This window comes from Lissotriton vulgaris, chromosome 3_2 (assembly GCF_964263255.1).
Source record: "Lissotriton vulgaris chromosome 3_2, aLisVul1.2, whole genome shotgun sequence".
NCBI lineage: Eukaryota > Metazoa > Chordata > Amphibia > Caudata > Salamandridae > Lissotriton > Lissotriton vulgaris.
In genome coordinates this window covers 287,016,688-287,037,793 of record NC_141690.1, presented here as the reverse complement: position 1 = coordinate 287,037,793, position 21,106 = coordinate 287,016,688, and the positions used below count along the sequence as shown (strand labels likewise).

Genomic DNA, 21,106 nt, shown 5'->3' with positions numbered 1-21,106 from the left:
GCAGGGAGAGAGCCAGGAGCAGGGAGAGAGCCGGGTGCAGGGAGAGAGCCAGGAGCAGGGAGAGAGCCGGAGCAGGGAGAGAGCCGGGTGCAGGGGGAGAGCCATGTGCAGGCAGAGAGCCGGGTGCAGGGGGAGAGCCATGTGCAGGCAGAGAGCCGGGTGCAGGGAGGGGCACAGGTGCCGGGAGAGAACCAGGAGCAGGGAGAGAGCCGGGTGCAGGGAGAAAGCCAAATGGAGGGGTAGAGCCAGGAGCAGGGAGGGAACAGGGAGAGAGTTAGGTGCAGGGGGAAAGCCAGGAGCAGTGAGAGAGCCGGGTGCAGGGAGAGTGCCAGAAGCAGGGAGAGAGCTCGGTGCAGGGAGAGAGCCGGGTGTTGGGAGAGAGCCGGGAGCAGGGAGAGAGCTGGGTGCAGGGAGAGAGCCAGGTGCAGGGAGAGAGATTGGAGTAGGGAGAAAGCCAGGTGTAGAAAGAGAGACAGGTGGAAGGGGAGAGCCAGGTGCAGGGAAAGAGCCAGGTGCAGGGAGAAAGCCAGGAGCAGTGAGAGAGCCGGATGCAGGGAGAGAGCCAGGTGTAGGGAGAGAGCCATGAGCGGGGAGGAGCAGAGGTGCAGGGAGAGAACCGGGTGTTGGGAGAGAGCCGGGAGCAGGGAGAGAGCTGGGTGCAGGGAGAGAGCTCGGTGCAGGGAGAGAGGCCAGGGGAGGGAGAGAGGCCAGTGCAGGGAGAGAGCCGGGAGCAGAGAGTGAGACAGGTGCAGGGAGAGAGCCGGGAGCAGCGAGAGAACCGGTGCAGGGAGAGAGCCGGGAGCAGAGAGAGAACCGGGAGCAGAGAGAGAGCCAGGTGCAGGGAGAGAGCCTGGAGCAGTGAGAGAGACAGGTGCAGGGAGAGAGCCGGGAGCAGCGAGAGAGCCGGTGCAGGGAGAGAGCCGGGAGCAGAGAGAGAACCGGGAGCAGAGAGAGAGCCGGGAGCAGGGAGAGAGCCTGGAGCAGGGAGAGAGCCGGGAGCAGATAGAGAGCCGGGAGCAGAGAGAGAGCCAGGTGCATGGAGCGAGCCGGGTGCATGGAGAGAGCCGGGTGCATGGAGAGAGCTGGGTGCAGGGGGACAGGCATGTGCAGGGAATGAGCCAGCACCAGGGAGAGAGCCAGGAGCAGTGAGAGAGCCAGGTGCAGGGAGAGAGCCGGAAGCAGGGAGAGAGCAGGGTTCAGGGAGAGAGCTTGGTGCAGGGAGAGAGCCGGGTTCAGGAAGAGAGAGCTTGGTGCAGGGAGAGACCCGGGTGCAAGGAGAGAGCCGGGTGCAGGGAGAGGGACTGGAGTAGGGAGAGAGACTGGAGTAGGGAAAGAGGAGGGTGCAGGGGGAGAGCCATGAGCAGGGAGGAGCACAGGTGCAGGGAGTGAGCCCGGTGCAGGGAGAGAGACTGGAGTAGGGAGAGAGCTAGGAGCAGGGAGAGAGTCAGGTGCAGGGAGAGAGCAGGGAGAGAGCTGGGTGCAGGGAGAAAGCCAGGTGCAGGGGGAGAGGAATGAGAGGGGAGGAGCACAGGTGAAGGGAGAGACCCGGGTGCACGGAGAGAGCCGGGTGCACGGAGAGACCCGGGTGCATGGAGAGACCCGGGTGCAGGGAGAGAGCCAGGTGCAGGGAGAGAGCCGGAGTAGGGAGAGAGCCAGGTGCATGGACAGACCCGGGTGCATGGAGAGACCCGGGTGCAGGGAGAGAGCCAGGTGCAGGGAGAGGGCCAAGTGCATGGAGAGAGCTGGTGCATGGAGAGAGCCGGTGCATGGAGAGAGCCGGTGCAGGGAGAGAGCCGGGTGCACGGAGAGAGCCGGGTGCACGGAGAGACCCGGGTGCAGGGAGAGACCCGGGTGCAGGGAGAGAGCCAGGTGCAGGGAGAGGGCCAAGTGCATGGAGAGAGCTGGTGCATGGAGAGAGCTGGGTGCAGGGGGACAGGCATGTGCAGGAAGTGAGCCAGCACCTGTGTGAGAGAGCCAGGAGCAGTGAGAGAGCCATGTGCAGGGAGAGAGCCAGGAGCAATGAGAGAGCCATGTGCAGGGAGAGAGCCGGGTACAGGGGGACAGATGGGTGCAGGGCAGGAGCACAAGAGCAGGAAGAGAGAGAGGTACAGGGAAGGAGCATAGGAGCAGGTAGAGATCGGGTGCAGTGAGAGAGCAGAAGAGCAAGAAGAGAGCCATGTGCAGGGAGAAAGCCGGGTGCAAGGAGAGAGCAAGGAGCAAGGAGAGAGCAAGGAGCAGGGAGAGAGCCGGGTACAAGGAGAGAGCGGGTGCAGGGGGAGAGCCGGGTGCAGGGGGAGAGCCGGGTAAAAGGAGAGAGCGGGTGCAGGGGGAGAGCCAGGAGCAGGGAGAGAGCCAGGAGCAGGGAGAGAGCCAGGAGCAGGGAGAGAGTCAGGAGCAGGGAGAGAGCTGGGGCAGGGAGAAAACCAGGTGCAGGGGGAGAGCCTGGAGCAGGGAGGAGCAGAGGTGCAGGAGAGAGCCGGGTGTTGGGAGAGAGCCAGGTGCAGGGAGAGAGCCAGTTGGAGGGGAAGAGCCAGGTGCAGGGGGAGAGCCAGGTGGAGGGGGAGCGCCAGGTGGAGGGAGAGAGCCAGGTGGAGGGGGAGAGCCGGGTGCAGGGAGAGAGCCAGGTGGAGGGGGAGAGCCAGGAGCATGGAGAGAGCCGGGATCAGGGAGAGAGCCAGGAGCAGGGAGAGAGCCGGGAGCAGGGAGAGAGCTGGGTGCAGGGAGAAAACCAGGTGCAGGGGGAGAGCCTGGAGCAGGGAGGAGCAGAGGTGCAGGAGAGAGCCGGGTGTTGGGAGAGAGCCAGGTGCAGGGAGAGAGCCAGGTGCAGGGAGAGAGCTGGGTGCAGGGAGAGAGCCAGGTGCAGGGAGGGGCACAGGTGCCGGGAGAGAGCTGGGAACAGGGAGAGAGGCCAGGGGAGGGAGAGAGGCCAGTGCAGGGAGAGAGCCAGGATCAGGCAGAGAGCCGGGTGCAGGGAGAGAGACTGGAGTAGGGAGAAAGCCAGGTGCAGAAAGAGAGACAGGTGGAAGGGGAGAGCCAGGTGCAGGAAAAGAGCCAGGTGCAGGGAGAAAGTCGGGTGCAGGGAGAGAGCCGGATGCAGGGAGAGAGCCAGGTGTAGGGAGAGAGCCATGAGCAGGGAGAAACTCGGGTGCAGGGAGAAAGCCAGGTGGAGGGGGAGAGCCAGGAGCAGGGAGAAAGTCGGGTGCAGGGAGAGAGCTAGGAGCAGGGAGAAAGCCAGGAGCAGTGAGAGAGCCGGATGCAGGGAGAGAGCCAGGTGTAGGGAGAGAGCCATGAGCAGGGAGAAACTCGGGTGCAGGGAGAAAGCCAGGTGGAGGGGGAGAGCCAGGAGCAGGGAGAAAGCCAGGAGCAGTGAGAGAGCCGGATGCAGGGAGAGAGCCAGGTGTAGGGAGAGAGCCATGAGCAGGCAGAAAGTCGGGTGCAGGGAGAAAGCCAGGTGGAGGGGGAGAGCCAGGAGCAGGGACAAAGTAGAGTGCAGGGAGAGAGCTAGGTGCAGGGGGAAAGCCAGGAGCAGTGAGAGAGCCGGATGCAGGGAGAGAGCCGGATGCAGGGAGAGAGCCAGGTGTAGGGAGAGAGCCATGAGCAGGGAGGAGCAGAGGTGCAGGGAGAGAACCGGGTGTTGGGAGAGAGCCGGGAGCAGGGAGAGAGCTGGGTGCAGGGAGAGAGCTCGGTGCAGGGAGAGAGGCCAGGGTAGGGAGAGAGCCGGGAGCAGAGAGAGAGCCAGGTGCAGGGAGAGAGCCGGGAGCAGCGAGAGAGCCGGTGCAGGGAGAGAGCCGGGAGCAGAGAGAGAACCGGGAGCAGAGAGAGAGCCAGGTGCAGGGAGAGAGCCTGGAGCAGTGAGAGAGCCGGGTGCAGGGAGAGTGCCAGAAGCAGGGAGAGAGCTCGGTGCAGGGAGAGAGCCAGGTGTAGGGAGAGAGCCATGAGCGGGGAGGAGCAGAGGTGCAGGGAGAGAGCTAGGTGTAGGGAGAGAGCCATGAGCAGGGAGAAAGTCGGGTGCAGGGAGAAAGCCAGGTGGAGGGGGAGAGCCAGGAGCAGGGACAAAGCCGGGTGCAGGGAGAGAGACTGGAGCAGGGAGAAAGCCAGGAGCAGTGAGAGAGCCGGATGCAGGGAGAGAGCCAGGTGTAGGGAGAGAGCCATGAGCAGGGAGAAACTCGGGTGCAGGGAGAAAGCCAGGTGGAGGGGGAGAGCCAGGAGCAGGGAGAAAGCCAGGAGCAGTGAGAGAGCCGGATGCAGGGAGAGAGCCAGGTGTAGGGAGAGAGCCATGAGCAGGCAGAAAGTCGGGTGCAGGGAGAAAGCCAGGTGGAGGGGGAGAGCCAGGAGCAGGGACAAAGTAGAGTGCAGGGAGAGAGCTAGGTGCAGGGGGAAAGCCAGGAGCAGTGAGAGAGCCGGATGCAGGGAGAGAGCCGGATGCAGGGAGAGAGCCAGGTGTAGGGAGAGAGCCATGAGCAGGGAGGAGCAGAGGTGCAGGGAGAGAACCGGGTGTTGGGAGAGAGCCGGGAGCAGGGAGAGAGCTGGGTGCAGGGAGAGAGCTCGGTGCAGGGAGAGAGGCCAGGGTAGGGAGAGAGCCGGGAGCAGAGAGAGAGCCAGGTGCAGGGAGAGAGCCGGGAGCAGCGAGAGAGCCGGTGCAGGGAGAGAGCCGGGAGCAGAGAGAGAACCGGGAGCAGAGAGAGAGCCAGGTGCAGGGAGAGAGCCTGGAGCAGTGAGAGAGCCGGGTGCAGGGAGAGTGCCAGAAGCAGGGAGAGAGCTCGGTGCAGGGAGAGAGCCAGGTGTAGGGAGAGAGCCATGAGCGGGGAGGAGCAGAGGTGCAGGGAGAGAGCTAGGTGTAGGGAGAGAGCCATGAGCAGGGAGAAAGTCGGGTGCAGGGAGAAAGCCAGGTGGAGGGGGAGAGCCAGGAGCAGGGACAAAGCCGGGTGCAGGGAGAGAGACTGGAGTAGGGAGAGAGGCAGGAGCAGGGAGAGAGCCGGGTGCAGGGAGAGAGCCAGGAGCAATGAGAGAGCCATGTGCAGGGAGAGAGCCGGGTACAGGGGGACAGATGGGTGCAGGGCAGGAGCACAAGAGCAGGAAGAGAGAGAGGTACAGGGAAGGAGCATAGGAGCAGGTAGAGATCGGGTGCAGTGAGAGAGCAGAAGAGCAAGAAGAGAGCCATGTGCAGGGAGAAAGCCGGGTGCAAGGAGAGAGCAAGGAGCAAGGAGAGAGCAAGGAGCAGGGAGAGAGCTGGGAGTTGGTAGAGAGAGCCGGGTGCAGGGAGAGAGCCGGGTATAAGGAGAGAGCGGGTGCAGGGGGAGAGCCGGGTGCAGGGGGAGAGCCGTGTAAAAGGAGAGAGCGGGTGCAGGGGGAGAGCCAGGAGCAGGGAGAGAGCCAGGAGCAGGGAGAGAGCCAGGAGCAGGGAGAGAGTCAGGAGCAGGGAGAGAGCTGGGGCAGGGAGAAAACCGGGTGCAGGGGGAGAGCCTGGAGCAGGGAGGAGCAGAGGTGCAGGAGAGAGCCGGGTGTTGGGAGAGAGCCAGGTGCAGGGAGAGAGCCAGTTGGAGGGGAAGAGCCAGGTGCAGGGGGAGAGCCAGGTGGAGGGGGAGCGCCAGGTGGAGGGAGAGAGCCAGGTGGAGGGGGAGAGCTGGGTGCAGGGAGAGAGCCAGGTGGAGGGGGAGAGCCAGGAGCATGGAGAGAGCCGGGATCAGGGAGAGAGCCAGGAGCAGGGAGAGAGCCGGGAGCAGGGAGAGAGCTGGGTGCAGGGAGAAAACCAGGTGCAGGGGGAGAGCCTGGAGCAGGGAGGAGCAGAGGTGCAGGAGAGAGCCGGGTGTTGGGAGAGAGCCAGGTGCAGGGAGAGAGCCAGGTGCAGGGAGAGAGCTGGGTGCAGGGAGAGAGCCAGGTGCAGGGAGGGGCACAGGTGCCGGGAGAGAGCTGGGAACAGGGAGAGAGGCCAGGGGAGGGAGAGAGGCCAGGGGAGGGAGAGAGGCCAGTGCAGGGAGAGAGCCAGGATCAGGCAGAGAGCCGGGTGCAGGGAGAGAGACTGGAGTAGGGAGAAAGCCAGGTGCAGAAAGAGAGACAGATGGAAGGGGAGAGCCAGGTGCAGGAAAAGAGCCTGGTGCAGGGAGAAAGTCGGGTGCAGGGAGAGAGCCGGATGCAGGGAGAGAGCCAGGTGTAGGGAGAGAGCCATGAGCAGGGAGAAACTCGGGTGCAGGGAGAAAGCCAGGTGGAGGGGGAGAGCCAGGAGCAGGGAGAAAGTCGGGTGCAGGGAGAGAGCTAGGAGCAGGGAGAAAGCCAGGAGCAGTGAGAGAGCCGGATGCAGGGAGAGAGCCAGGTGTAGGGAGAGAGCCATGAGCAGGGAGAAACTCGGGTGCAGGGAGAAAGCCAGGTGGAGGGGGAGAGCCAGGAGCAGGGAGAAAGCCAGGAGCAGTGAGAGAGCCGGATGCAGGGAGAGAGCCAGGTGTAAGGAGAGAGCCATGAGCAGGCAGAAAGTCGGGTGCAGGGAGAAAGCCAGGTGGAGGGGGAGAGCCAGGAGCAGGGACAAAGTCGGGTGCAGGGAGAGAGCTAGGTGCAGGGGGAAAGCCAGGAGCAGTGAGAGAGCCGGATGCAGGGAGAGAGCCGGATGCAGGGAGAGAGCCAGGTGTAGGGAGAGAGCCATGAGCAGGGAGGAGCAGAGGTGCAGGGAGAGAACCGGGTGTTGGGAGAGAGCCGGGAGCAGGGAGAGAGCTGGGTGCAGGGAGAGAGCTCGGTGCAGGGAGAGAGGCCAGGGTAGGGAGAGAGCCGGGAGCAGAGAGAGAGCCAGGTGCAGGGAGAGAGCCGGGAGCAGCGAGAGAGCCGGTGCAGGGAGAGAGCCGGGAGCAGAGAGAGAACCGGGAGCAGAGAGAGAGCCAGGTGCAGGGAGAGAGCCTGGAGCAGTGAGAGAGCCGGGTGCAGGGAGAGTGCCAGAAGCAGGGAGAGAGCTCGGTGCAGGGAGAGAGCCAGGTGTAGGGAGAGAGCCATGAGCGGGGAGGAGCAGAGGTGCAGGGAGAGAGCTAGGTGTAGGGAGAGAGCCATGAGCAGGGAGAAAGTCGGGTGCAGGGAGAAAGCCAGGTGGAGGGGGAGAGCCAGGAGCAGGGACAAAGTCGGGTGCAGGGAGAGAGCTAGGTGCAGGGGGAAAGCCAGGAGCAGTGAGAGAGCCGGATGCAGGGAGAGAACCGGGTGTTGGGAGAGAGCCGGGAGCAGGGAGAGAGCTGGGTGCAGGGAGAGAGCTCGGTGCAGGGAGAGAGGCCAGGGGAGGGAGAGAGGCCAGTGCAGGGTGAGAGCCGGGAGCAGAGAGAGAGCCAGGTGCAGGGAGAGAGCCGGGAGCAGCGAGAGAGCCGGTGCAGGGAGAGAGCCGGGAGCAGAGAGAGAGCTCGGTGCAGGGAGAGAGCCAGGTGTAGGGAGAGAGCCATGAGCGGGGAGGAGCAGAGGTGCAGGGAGAGAACCGGGTGTTGGGAGAGAGCCGGGAGCTGGGAGAGAGCTGGGTGCAGGGAGAGAGCTCGGTGATAGGAGAGAGCCAGGTGTAGCGAGACATCCAGGTGCAGGGGGAGAGCCATGAGCGGGTAGGAGCACAGGTGCAGGGAGAGAGCCTGCAGTGTGAGAGTGAGGTGGGAGCCCTCGTAGGTCCGGATTGGACATCTGTCTAATCACAGTGTGTGTGGTATCTTTATCATCGGCGGGTCCTAGGCCGCTCCTGGGTGACCCCATCGACACTACAGTGGTATCTGTTTATCATCAGCGGGTCCTAGGCCGCTCCTGGGTGACCCCATCGACACTACTGTGGTATCTTTTTATCATCAGTGGGTCCTAGGCCGCTCCTCGTTGACCCCATCGACACTACTGTGGTACCTGTTTATCATCAGCGGGTCCTAGGCCGCTCCTCGTTGACCCCATAGACACTTCTGTGGTATCTGTTTATCATCAGCGGGTCCTAGGCCGCTCCGGGGTGACCCCATCGACACTACTGTGGTATCTGTTTATCATCAGCGGGTCCTCGGTCGCTCCTGGTTGACCCCATAGACACTACTGTGGTATCTTTATCATCAGCGGGTCCTAGGCCGCTCCTGGGTGACCCCATAGACACTACTGTGGTATCTATATCATCAGCGGGTCCTAGGCCGCTCCTCATTCACCGCATAGACACTACTGTGGTATCTTTATCATCAGCGGGTCCTAGGCCGCTCCTCATTCACCCCATAGACACTACTGTGGTATCTTTATCATCAGCGGGTCCTAGGCCGCTCCTCATTCACCCCATAGACACTACTGTGGTATCTTTATCATCAGCGGGTGCTAGGCCGCTCCTCGTTGACCCCATAGACACTACAGTGGTATCTTTATCATCAGCTGGTCCTAGGCCGCTCCTTGTTGACCTCATAGACACTACTCTGGTTTCTGTTGACCATCAGAAGGCTTCGACTCGCCAAAGCCAACTTGTGTGGTGTCCTTAATAATCCTAGACTTTGCCTGAGCCGGTCATAGAGGTCATAATGGGGCCTGTAGGGTTCAGACAAGGCGTATCATTGCTATCACTGGCCATGCTCCGTACACAGAGTCCAACTAGACACAGAGCCGGGAAGACACTGATGGAGGCGCTGGAGAGATCGAGGTCATGTGGGCACCTGTGATCACAGCAAAGAGCTGGTTACCCTACTCACACTGTCCCAGTGTCCACACCAAGAGAACACACACTTATGACTTTTGTTAATGAATATATGAAACTATAGGACAGAACTATAGGGCAGAAGCATGTAAAGTAGAGTACTAAGGTCCATATGTATCAAGCAGAATTGCATTCGCAAATGCCGAAATTCGCAGAATTTCAGCATTTGCGATCGCAATTTTGCCAAATGTTAGGTATGAGGCAAATCTGCGTGCAAAGTAAGGAATCACAAAATTAGCGATTCCTAATTTTGCGATTGCATTTAAGGAATAACTAATTTTGCGATTCCTTAAATGCAATCTAAGAAGCACCAAGAAAGTGCAATTTGGCCTTAAGGAATCGCAAATTACCACCAACTTTAAGTTGGTGGTAATTTGCGATTTCTTTAAAATATGCACTTTTTTGCATTTTTGAAAGTGATATGTGAAGCACATGCATTCCCTTAGGGCAGAGCTTTCCAAACTGTGTGTCCCGAAACAGTAGTGTGTCGCCTGCAAGTGGTGGGAGTGTCGCAGGATGACACCACCGGTATTAAGGGCACTTAGCACATAACTGCTGCGAATTAAGAGGCATTCCTTTGAAAGAGTGTCTCGGAGTCTGCCGCAGCAGTGCGGACTCCGAGACACTCTGCTCTTTGGGGGCCGGTGATTCACAACAAAGCCCCATTAACAAGTAAATGGTCTTTTAAAGACCTGCGAAGTACTCGGGCCGCTGTGTGTGTCTGTGCCCTGTAAGCTGGGGTTAGGTGACAGAGGGTGACAGGCAGAGGGAGGGAGATAGAGGGAGGAAGACAGAGAGAGAGGGAGACAGAGAGAGGGAGACAGAAAGAGGGAGAGAGATAGAGGGAGACAGATAGAGGGAGACAGATAGAGGGAGGGAGACAGACAGAGGGAGGGAGGGAGACAGGGAGGGAGGGAGACAGGGAGGGAGGGAGACAGAGAGAGAGAGGGAGACAGAGGGTGGGAGTCTGGGGTAGACAGGGGTAGACAGGGGGAGGGAGAGGGAGACAGATAGAAGGAGACAGAGGGAAGGAGACAGAGGGAGGGAGGGAGACAGAGGGAAAGAGAGAGAAAGAGAGAGGGGGAGACAGAGGGAGGAAGACAGAGGGACGGAGACAGAGAGGGACACAGAGAGAGGGAGACAGACAGAACAAGATAGAGGGCGACAGACAGGGAGAGACAGACAGAGGAAGGGAGACAGACAGAGGGAGGTGGGCGACAGAGGGAGAAGGGTGACAGAGGGATGGAGACAGAGGGAGGGAGACAGATAGAGGCATACAGAGGGAGGGAGACGGACAAGAGGGAGACAGACAGAGGGATAGAGAGGGAGGGAGACAGAGAGAGAGAGAGAGGAAGGGAGACAGAGGTAAACAGAGAGAGAGATAGTAGACAGACAGAGTGAGTGAGGCAGAGGGAGGGAGGGAGAGGGAGAGAGATTGAGAGAGATAGAGAGAGGGAGGGAGACAGTGAGAGAGGGAGGGAAACAGAGAGAGGGAGGAAGACAGAGACAGACAGAGATAGACAGAGACAGGGACAGACAGAGACAAATAGAGGCAGAGACAGGGCAGACAGACAGACAGACAGAGGCAGAGACAGACAGAGATGAAGAAGGAGACAGAGGGAGGGAGACAGGGACAGACAGAGACAGCCACAGACAGGTAGATGGAGGCAGGGACAGGGACAAGCAGAGACTGAGACAGACAGAGGGAGACAGAGGGTGACAGAGGGAGGGAGACAGAGGGAGACAGATAGGGATGGAGGCAGAAGGGGACAGTCAAGGGGAGACAGGGAAGGAGAGAGAGACAGACAGAGGGAGGGAGACAGAGAGAGAGAGAGAGAGAGAGAGGGAGACAGAGAGGGAGACAGAGGAAGGGAGACAGACAGAGCGAGACAGACAGAGGCAGACAGAGGAAGGGAGACAGAGGAACAGAAACAGAGGGAGGGAGACAGAGGGACGGAAACAGAGGGAGACAGAGAGAGAGAGACAGAGAGCGGGAGACAGAGGGCGACAGACAGAGGGAGGGAGACAGACAGGGAGACAGAGGGAGCGAGACAGACAGAGGGAGACAGAGGGAGGGAGAGAGAGGGGGACAGTTAGAGAGAGAGAGAGACAGTTAGAGAGAGAGAGAAAGAGAGGGAGACAGCGCGAGAGAGGGAGACAGACAGAGTGGGTGACAACCCCCCAAACTCCCCTTAGGTGTTTCGGGCTCGCTACGCTCACTACACTGCCTTACTGTGTCCCAAAATGATGCATCCCCAAAAAGTGTGTCCCCAACATGAAAAGTTTGGAAAGCTGTGCCTTAGGGCATGTATGTGCACCACATGTGCACCCATGATTATTTCAGGGGTGTAACAGGGTGTCCTTTTGACACCCCTGCACCCTTGAAATTGCATACTCAATTTGCGATTCGCTAATTGCTAATCGCAAATTAAGAATGTCTTCCCATTCAGTCAGTCAGTTAAATGTCTTCCCATTCATTCCTATGGGCCTCTAGGCCCATAGGAATGATTGGGGAGGTATTCCTTAATTGCGAATTGCAATTTGAGATTCGCAATTAAGGAATATGTAGGATTCGCAAAATGTATTGCAAATCGTGCATACATAGCATTTTGCGATTCTCAAATAGCGATTTGCCAAAAATCTCTATTTGAGAATCTCAAAATGACTTTTTGATACATTTGGCCCTATGCCCAGAGTGCAGTGGGCGAGCAGTCACTCACTAGAGGAGGATGACTGTGCAGCAAGAATGCAGATCACACCCAATTCCTAAATATGATCTATTTATTGATTTACAGATATACACATAACATTTGGTATCTTGCTGCAGAAGTAAAGTAACCTGCTTCACAGGTCGACCCTAGAGAAGCAGAGCTATATATGTATGAATTCTGCACCGGACGCACTTGGCATGGTCTACAAGGCAACCGGAGCTGTGGTCCATCAGCGCTAGAAACATGTTTAATTAAAAGCAGGTCTCTGATGGCTGCTAGTAAGACATGCTCATTCTGCTGGAGACCACCCTAGGTCGTCATTCGCTGAACTACCAATGGAAGAGGGACCGGACCTATGAGGAGCCCTTAAGAGAGGTACTGAGGCTGGAGAAGCACCTGTGAAGCCCCCCAAGGGAGGGCACACAGTCTGGGGCATGTTTATGAAGGCCCTCTCAGAGGAGGTAGACAGGCTGGGTTGGAGGCCACGGCACGCACTTGAGGCAAGTGATTCTTGAGGAGCTGGTCCACTGTAATGCTTGGGCAAGGCACGGTGGTGCGCATGGGTCTTAACTTGGCCTCGGACTCCCATTCCTCACACCCCTGCTGGTGTGTGGCACGCCAGGAGTTGCGGTCTGTGCCATCCCTCCCCCTGATGATCACGCCAGGCGCTAGCTTCATGGACTCTAACAGGACACCCGCTTTGATTGAGATTGGCCTGCTGGTGTCCAGGGAGCTGTACAAAGATGGCTGATGTTTCGCCTGGTCTTGGATGCCCTGGTCCAGTGGGTGGAAGACGTGCTTGAGTTTTGACGAGCCATCTGGAGTGGTGTCAATTTCAAAGCTGATCTTCTTGCGTTGAAATCCTCTGCTTGCGTTGGAGGCCTTGCTGGTCTTGCTCGGCAGAAGAGTGGCGGGGCCTCTCAATTTGGACATTACTTTAAGTTGTCGCTCTGCTTCTATGTGCGGGTCAACGACTTCGACTTGAGGCTTGACCGAGTGCCTCGGGAGGCGTGCGGGGTCCAGCTTGGGCACAGAGATGATCCTGCCCGATTCATCATAAACCACGTCCTTGCTCTGAGTGGGCCTGTTCAGCTGTATCCTCAAGATGTTGTGGAAGGATGTTGGAAGCAGGTTGATGTTGTTAAAGTCTTCTTCTGCAGCTCCCTTCAGCAAAGACTGCGACAGCTGCTGGAGCAGCATCTCCTTCTCCGTGTCCTCCAGGGATTTGGTGATGTTCTTTAGACCAGCCGAGCGGAGGGGACCTCGGTAAGGACGGAATTCTCTCTTGGGCTTTTCTTGCTTGGGAGGAGGAGCTGGCTGAAGAATTGTTTTTTGTGCCTTACAGAGAGATTTCGACCTTCTCACTTCAGGCGGTTCTGGCTGCGGCGGACTCTCTGGCTCGGACTCCAGCTCCGGTGAAGGACCTTCTGGTTCTGTTGCGAGTTCTTCCTCTGATCGGACCACACTAGTGACACTCCCTTCTGGAAGCAGAGGTCCACTTGGCTCAGGGAGAAGCACCTGCTTAGACAGAAAAGACAACATGTTCAGATACAAAACTGAGAACTGTTAGTCATAAGTTGATAATACATTCAGAAAACCATAGAGGGTGGGCTGTGACTGCTACGTGAAGTGTGGTGGAATTGCCAACTGGTGGGGTTCCTGTCATCAAGCCCTTATCTAATTATTTCTGATGCTTTTGTCGTGAGCCATGAGTGAGAACCTTATTCTTAGTAGCTTGTGTCAGGAAAGCCTGTGAGCCTCATCCATCACGGCAAAGTATTATTTTATATTCAAGCTGTTCAGCGATCATACCACTCTGCTGCTAAATCTGACGTGAAGGGCCAAGGAATGGCAATCGAACATGTCAGTGTTTTGACTAAAACAACAACTCGTACATAAAAGACATTTGATTATTAGGTAGACTAGGAGTGTAGAAGAGAGGAGGGTTAATCCTATGCCTAATGAGATTCTTGCTTCTATTCTCCTACAAACTGACACAATCCACAGGTCAGTGAGGTCCAACCCTCATTCCAGGTCCTCCTGTGTGTACATTTTATACCTTACGGATCGTTTTTACTGTCCCAACGGAGAGCGATGAAGATGTTCGGTCGTTCCACCCCTTCTCATATCTTGAGAGCACCGGGTAACAGATTACCTGTCCTGTGATCTGCCACCTGCCACCCATTGGCACAGTAAACGGGTTCATGCCATGGACGCTGTTCATCCTCTTCTGTTTCAGATTAACAGCGAAGGGTCCTGGATGTTGTCTCTTCTCCAAGCCAGCTATGGAACCCTTTGTGTTCACTGTCCTCTCCAGATGAGGGGGTCCAGTGACAGACACTGATGCTCTAGACTTCAGTGTTTGAGTGCAGTGGGGGGGGGGGGGGTGCTCATATTCAGGATGCACTAAGATCAGAACTACTAAAGTGATCAGAGTATTCTTTCCGGATTTCATCAAGAGGTCGTTGGTTCCAGATAGGACTGTGGCATCGGAGCTTCCTGTCAGCAATTGTACCGCCACCCCACAATGTAATCAGCGGGCACCTTAAATGCCCTTGAGGGCCCAAGTTGAAAGATATAATTTCCTCTACATCTACGGCAGCCTTAAGGATGTCCCTTGGGGCAGGCTCCTAACTCTGCTCTGCGAGCTGCCAAAGCAACAAGCAACTCATAACCCACCTCAAACCTCACCATCTTTTAGACAACACTCCATCAGGATTCAGAAAGAACCACGGCACCGAAACAGCACTCAACGTGGCCACCATTGAAATTCAAAACATCCTGGATGAGGAAAAACAGCTGCCCTCATCCTGCTCAACCTCTCCAAGGCATTCAGCACTGTCTCCCACAACACCCTCCTCAGAAGACTTCCTGATATTATCAAACAAGGATCCGCTCTCAAAGGGATCTGTTCCTTCCTCAAGGGAAGAACCCAAGGGGTCCGGCTGCCACTCTTCACACCAGAGACCAAGAAAGTGATATTCAGTGTTCCACCAGGATCGTCCCTCAGCCGTACCCTTTTCAACATATTCATGACACTGCTCGCCAACATCATACGATCATACGACATCACCATCATCTCCTATGCTGATGTCACCCAACTCATCTTCTCCCTGACGGACAAGACAAACAGCACCAGAACAAACTTCACCAGCTGCATGACCATGATAGCAGACTGAAGCTCAATGTGGACAAGACAGAAGTATTAGACCCAACGACCACACAAGCAATCTGGGGATCCTCCTGGGCAACAAGCTCAACATGAAGGCACAAGTCAACACTGTGCACCGCCTGCTTCCACATCCCACATATGCTGCACAACAATCTTCAAATGCCTGCCACAGAACACCAGACAAGCGGCCACACAAGCACTCATCATGTGTGCATTTTAGACCACAGTAAGCACATGGGTGGTGTTGATGGAGTGGATCAGAGGGTGGAACCGTACACTGCTCTTCGTACGGCTTACGTTTGGTATCAGAAGTGGGCTGTCCGTCTGTTTCATTTGGCACCGTCAATGCTTTTGTTGTACCCAGATTCAAAGATAACTTTTGATCAGTTCCAGCATGCTCTGATAAGCAGCCGTGTTGGATTGGAACAGGCAAGTGATCCTAGGGAACCCAATCTCCACTGAGGACACCATCCACCTGATGAACTCCATCCACTCAGGATCCCCCACAGACCCATTCCCTCACCACATCTTCAACAAAGCAGACTCCGTCATAGCACCGCACCTCCGAGACGTCATCAACTGCTCCTTCAACTCCGCTACCTTCCCAGAAGACTGGAAACACGCTGAACTCACCGCCCTTCTGAAAAAACCAACAGCCGACCCCACCGAACTCAAAAACTACCGCCCCATCTCGCTTCTTACATTCCCGGCCAAAGTCATCGAGAAAGCCGTCAACAACCAGCTCGCCGCCTTCCTCGAAGCCAACAAATCCCTCGACCCCTCACAATCTGGCTTCCGAGCAAAACACAGCACTGAGACCGCCCTCATCGCAGCAACAGACGACATTCGAACTCTACTGGACAATGGAGACACAGTCGCCCTCATCCTCCTTGACCTCTCTGCAGCATTCGATACAGTCTGCCACAGCACCCTTCTACAACGCCTCAATAACATCGGAATCCAAGGAAAAGCACTTGAATGGATCACCTTGTTCCTCACCGGAAGAACCCAGAAAGTCCGCCTTCCTCCATTCAAGTCCGAGGCCTCTGAAGTCATCTGCGGCGTACCTCAAGGATCCTCACTCAGCCCCACCCTTTTCAACGTATACATGAGCCCCCTCACGGCCATCGCACGCCAACACAACCTCAACATCATCTCTTACGCGGACGACACTCAACTGATCCTTTCTCTCACCAATGACCCCAGCACCGCCAAAACTAACCTACACGAAGGAATGAAAGAAGTTGCCGAATGGATGAAACAAAGCCGTTTGAAACTGAACTCAGACAAAACAGAAGTCCTCATCTTAGGTACATCCCCCTCTGCTTGGGACGACTCCTGGTGGCCGGAAGCCCTCGGAAAAGCACCCATCCCGACAGACCACGCACGGAACCTTGGCGTCATCCTGGATTCTTCACTCTCAATGAACAGACAAGTCAGCGCCGTATCCTCTTCCTGCTTCAACATTCTCCGCATGCTCAGGAAAACATTTCGCTGGATCCCCTCCGAAACAAGGAAAACAGTCACCCACGCTCTGGTCACGAGCCGACTGGACTACGGAAACACCCTCTACGCAGGTACCACCGCTAAACTCCAGAAGAAACTCCAACGAATCCAAAACGCCTCAGCCAGGCTCATATTAGACATCCCACGCAACGAACACATCTCTGGTCACCTTAAAGACCTCCACTGGCTACCCGTCAATAAAAGGATCACTTTCCGACTGCTTACCCACGCACACAAATCACTCTACAACATCGGACCAGATTGCCTCAACTCTCGACTGTCCTTCTACACTCCCCCCCGCCAACTACGTTCTTCCAGCCAAGCCTTCGCCACTGTACCTCGCATCAACAAGACCACCATGGGAGGCAGATCCTTTTCATACCTGGCTGCTAAAACATGGAACTCACTCCCCGCTTACCTTCGCCTCACCCAGAACCACCTAGCATTCAGAAAGCAGCTTAAAACATGGATATTTGACAAATAATCCTCCTCCCCTTCCTAAGCGCCTTGAAACCCTCTGGGTATGTAGTGCACTATACAAATTTCATGACTTGACTTGACTTGACATTGAAAGATCGCCACTTTCCTCCCACGTCCCTGTAGAAGATGTAGAGTCTGTGTCTGAAGAGACAGAGTTGTATGTACTGCCCCATGTTTCCTTCTAAACCTAAGCTATGTGTGCCTGCATGTTTTAAATCACACCACACGCAACTCAAGTTGTGGGAGCAACCGTGAGAATAAAAATAAACTGACTGGTCTATATGGTTTTATATTTTTTGTTCAGTTTCACAGTTGGTGGTTGTTTGATATTTTGAGTTAGGCTTCCTGTGTTTGTAGTCATGGTTAGTTTTTAATCTCTTTCAAATTGGTTTGTTAAAAAATAAAAGTGATGGCGGTGTGTATAGACTGGCGCTTGGCTGGTGGTGTGTGTGGACTGGCGCTTGGCTGTTGGTGCGTGTGGACTGGGGCTTGGCTGGCTGTGTGTGTAGACTGGCGCTTGGCTGTTGGTGTGTGTGGACTGGGGCTGGGCTGGTGGTGCATGTGGACTGGTGGTGTGTGTGGACTGGCGCTTGGCTGGCTGTGTGTGTGGACTGGCGCTTGGCTGGTGGTGCGTGTGGACTGGGGCTTGGCTGGCAGTGTGTGTGGACTGGCGCTTGGCTGGTGGTGCGTGTGGACTGGGGCTTGGCTGGCTGTGTGTGTAGACTGGCGCTTGGCTGGCTGTGTGTGTGGACTGGCGCTTGGCTGGTGGTGCGTGTGGACTGGGGCTTGGCTGGTGGTGTGTGTGGACTGGCGCTTGGCTGTTGGTGCATGTGGACTGGTGGTGTGTGTGGACTGGCGCTTGGCTGGTGGTGCGTGTGGGCTGGGGCTTGGCTGGCTGTGTGTGTAGACTGGCGCTTGGCTGTTGGTGTGTGTGGACTGGTGGTGTGTGTGGACTGGGGCTGGGCTGGTGGTGCATGTGGACTGGTGGTGTGTGTGGACTGGCGCTTGGCTGGTGGTGCGTGTGGACTGGAGCTTGGCTGGCTGTGTGTGTGGACTGGCGCTTGGCTGGTGGTGCGTGTGGACTGGGGCTTGGCTGGCTGTGTGTGTGGACTGGCGCTTGGCTGGTGGTGCGTGTGGACTGGGGCTTGGCTGGCTGTGTGTGTAGACTGGCGCTTGGCTGGCTGTGTGTGTGGACTGGCGCTTGGCTGGTGGTGCGTGTGGACTGGCGCTTGGCTGGTGGTGTGTGTGGACTGGGGCTTGGCTGGCTGTGTGTGTAGACTGGCGCTTGGCTGTTGGTGTGTGTGGACTGGTGGTGTGTGTGGACTGGGGCTGGGCTGGTGGTGCGTGTGGACTGGTGGTGTGTGTGGAGCGGTGTGTGTGGACTGGGGCTGGGCTGGTGGTGTGTATAGACTGGCGCTTGGCTGGTGGTGCCTGTGGACTGGGGCTGGGCTGGTGGAGTGTGTGGACCGGCGCTGGGCTGGTGGTGTGTGTGGACTGGCGCTTGGCTGGTGGTGCGTGTGGACTGGGGCTTGGCTGGCTGTGTGTGTAGACTGGCGCTTGGCTGGCGGTGTGCGCGTGGACTGGTGGTGTGTGTGGACTGGGGCTGGGCTGGTGGTGTGTATAGACTGGCGCTTGGCTGGTGGTGCCTGTGGACTGGGGCTGGGCTGGTGGAGTGTGTGGACCGGCGCTTGGCTGGTGGTGCGTGTGGACTGGGGCTTGGCTGGCTGTGTGTGTAGACTGGCGCTTGGCTGTTGGTGTGTGTGGACTGGGGCTGGGCTGGTGGTGCGTGTGGACTGGTGGTGTGTATAGACCGGCGCTTGGATGGTGGTGTGTGTGGACCGGCGCTGGGCTGGTGGTGTGTGTGGACTGGCGCTTGGCTGGTGGTGTGTGTGGACTGGGGCTTGGCTGGCTGTGCGTGTGGACTGGGGCTTGGCTGGCTGTGCGTGTGGACCGGCGCTTGGCTGGTGGTGCCTGTGGACTGGGGCTGGGCTGGTGGAGTTTGTGGACCGGCGCTTGGCTGGTGGTGTGTGTGGACTGGTGGTGTGTGTGGACTGGGGCTGGGCTGGCGGTGTGTGTAGACTGGCGCTTAGCTGGAGGTGAGTGGACTTGCACTTGGCATGTGGAATGTGTGAACTGGTGTGTACTGTTGCTTGGCTGGAGGTGTGTGTGTGTGTGAACAGGGGCTTGGCTGGTGGTGTGTGTGGACTGGCGTTTGGCTGCACGCGTGTGTTTGTTCTGACCAGCAGCAAACAACTACATACACACACCACCACAGAAATGCCAGTGCACACATTCCACCAGCTTCCAGGCAGTGTGATTATTGTGTCTGAACTGGCATCTGGCTGGTGGTGGGTGCGCTGGTGGTGTGTGTGTTTGGCCTCCAGCTGGTGGAGTGTGAGAGCTGGCATGTGGCTGGTGGGGTGTGTGCAGTGACCTGCTACTTTGTCACTAGACACACAATGCCAGCCAAACGCCAATCCACATACCAGTGAGCCACACATGGAGAAGTGTGGCTCACTGGTTAGAGGAGGCAGACCTGGAAGCAGAGGTCAGCACGGGACCAGGGTTCAATTCCCGGCTCGGCGGGGTCTTGAGTCCTAAAATGTCCATGGACTCGACAATTCTCGCTCCGGTGCCTACTCGATTCACGGGTTCACACTCTGCGACTCTGGGCAATAGCTTGCTTAATCCCCACAACAGCCCCTCGCGACGGGATGCCTGGCTTTCACCTTGCGGATACCCTGCCTGGGTTATCTCACATGGGAATACCAGGACGGGTTCCCAAAGCAAGCGCTTAGAAACCGCTCGGTGATTTGCGCTAAATAAATTCCTGTACATTTACATTTACATTTACATACCCCATCAGCTGCCTGGCCGTGTGATTGCTGTGTCAGCCCTGTTGGCATATGAAAGCAATAGGCCTACCTACACAGCTGCAACCAGTGCTTCACAGCAGTGCGCCTACATCAGTACCTTCCACTACTTACAGAGCTGCTACCAGTGCTGCACAGGAGTGCGCCTACATCAGCCCCTTCCGCTACTTACACAGCTGCTACCAGTGCTGCACTGGAGTGCGCCTACATCAGCCCCTTCCACTACTTATAGATCTGCTACCAGTGCTGCACTGGAGTGCGCCTACATCCGTGCCTTCTACTACTTACAGAGCTGCTACCAGTGCTGCACTGGAGTGCGCCTACATCCGCGCCTTCTACTACTTACAGAGCTGCTACCAGTGCTGCACTGGTGTGCGCCTACATCAGTACCTTCCACTACTTACAGATCTGCTACCAGTGCTGCACAGGAGTGCGCCTACATCAGTACCTTCCACTACTTACAGAGCTGCTACCAGTGCTGCACAGGAGTGCACCTACATCAGTACCTTCCACTACTTACAGATCTGCTACCAGTGCTGCACAGGAGTGCGCCTACATCAGTACCTTCCACTACTTACAGAGCTGCTACCAGTGCTGCACAGGAGTGCACCTACATCAGTGCCTTCCACTACTTACAGAGCTGCTACCAGTGCTGCACAGGAGTGCGCCTACATCATTACCTTCCACTACTTACAGAGCTGCTACCAGTCCTGAGCAGGAGTGCGCCTACATCATTACCTTCCACTACTTACAGAGCTGCTACCAGTCCTGCGCAGGAGTGCGCCTACATCATTACCTTCCACTACTTACAGAGCTGCTACCAGTGCTGCACAGGAGTGCGCCTACATCAGGACCCTCCCACGTACAGAGCAGCTACAAGTGCTGCACAGGAGTGCGCCTACATCAGTACCGTCCACTACCTACACAGCTGCAACCAGTGCTGCACAAGACTGCGTCTACATCCGTACCTTCCACTACTTACAGAGCTGCCACCAGTGCTGCACAGGAGTGTGCCTACATCAGTACCTTCCACTACTTACAGAGCTGCTACCAGTGCTGCACAGGAGTGCGCCTACATCAGTACTTTCCACTACTTACAGAGCGGCTACAAGTGCTGCACAGGCGTGCGCCTACATCAGTACCTTCCACTACTTACAGAGCTGCCACCAGTGCTGCACAGGAGTGCGCCTACATCAGTACCTTCCACTACTTACAGAGCTGCTACCAGTGCTGCACAGGAGTGCGCCTACATCAGTACTTTCCACTACTTACAGAGCTGCTACAAGTGCTGCACAGGTGTGCGCCTACATCAGTACCTTCCACTACTTACAGAGCTGCTACCAGTCCTGAGCAGGAGTGCGCCTACATCAGTACCTTCCACTACTTACAGAGCTGCTACCAGTGCTGCACTGGAGTGCGCCTACATCATTACCTTCCACTACTTACAGAGCTGCAACCAGTGCTGCACAGGAGTGCGCTTACATCAGTACCTTCCACTACTTACAGAGCTGCTACCAGTGCTGCACAGGAGTGCGCCTACATCATTACCTTCCACTACTTACAGAGCTGCTGCCTGTGCTGCACAGGAGTGCGCCTACCTCAGTACTTTCCACTACCTACAGAGCTGCTACCAGTGCTGTCCTGCAGTGCGCCTCCATCAGTACCTTCCACTACTTACACAGCTGCTACCAGTCCTGAGCAGGAGTGC

The 21,106-nt window shown here is 57.0% G+C and overlaps 1 protein-coding gene across 2 annotated transcripts in view; it reads right to left on the bottom strand.

The window, feature by feature from the left end:
* Positions 1 to 11,419: 11,419 nt before the first annotated feature.
* Positions 11,420 to 21,106, bottom strand: part of C3_2H2orf81 (chromosome 3_2 C2orf81 homolog) — a 203,850-nt gene continuing 194,163 nt past the window's right edge. For both annotated transcript variants that reach the window (XM_086964384.1, XM_086964383.1), the window contains exon 5: positions 11,420 to 12,885. In XM_086964384.1, the coding sequence (XP_086820510.1) occupies positions 11,806 to 12,885 (1,080 nt within the window). In that variant the 3' untranslated portion in view covers positions 11,420 to 11,805. The remainder of the gene's footprint in view (positions 12,886 to 21,106) is intronic.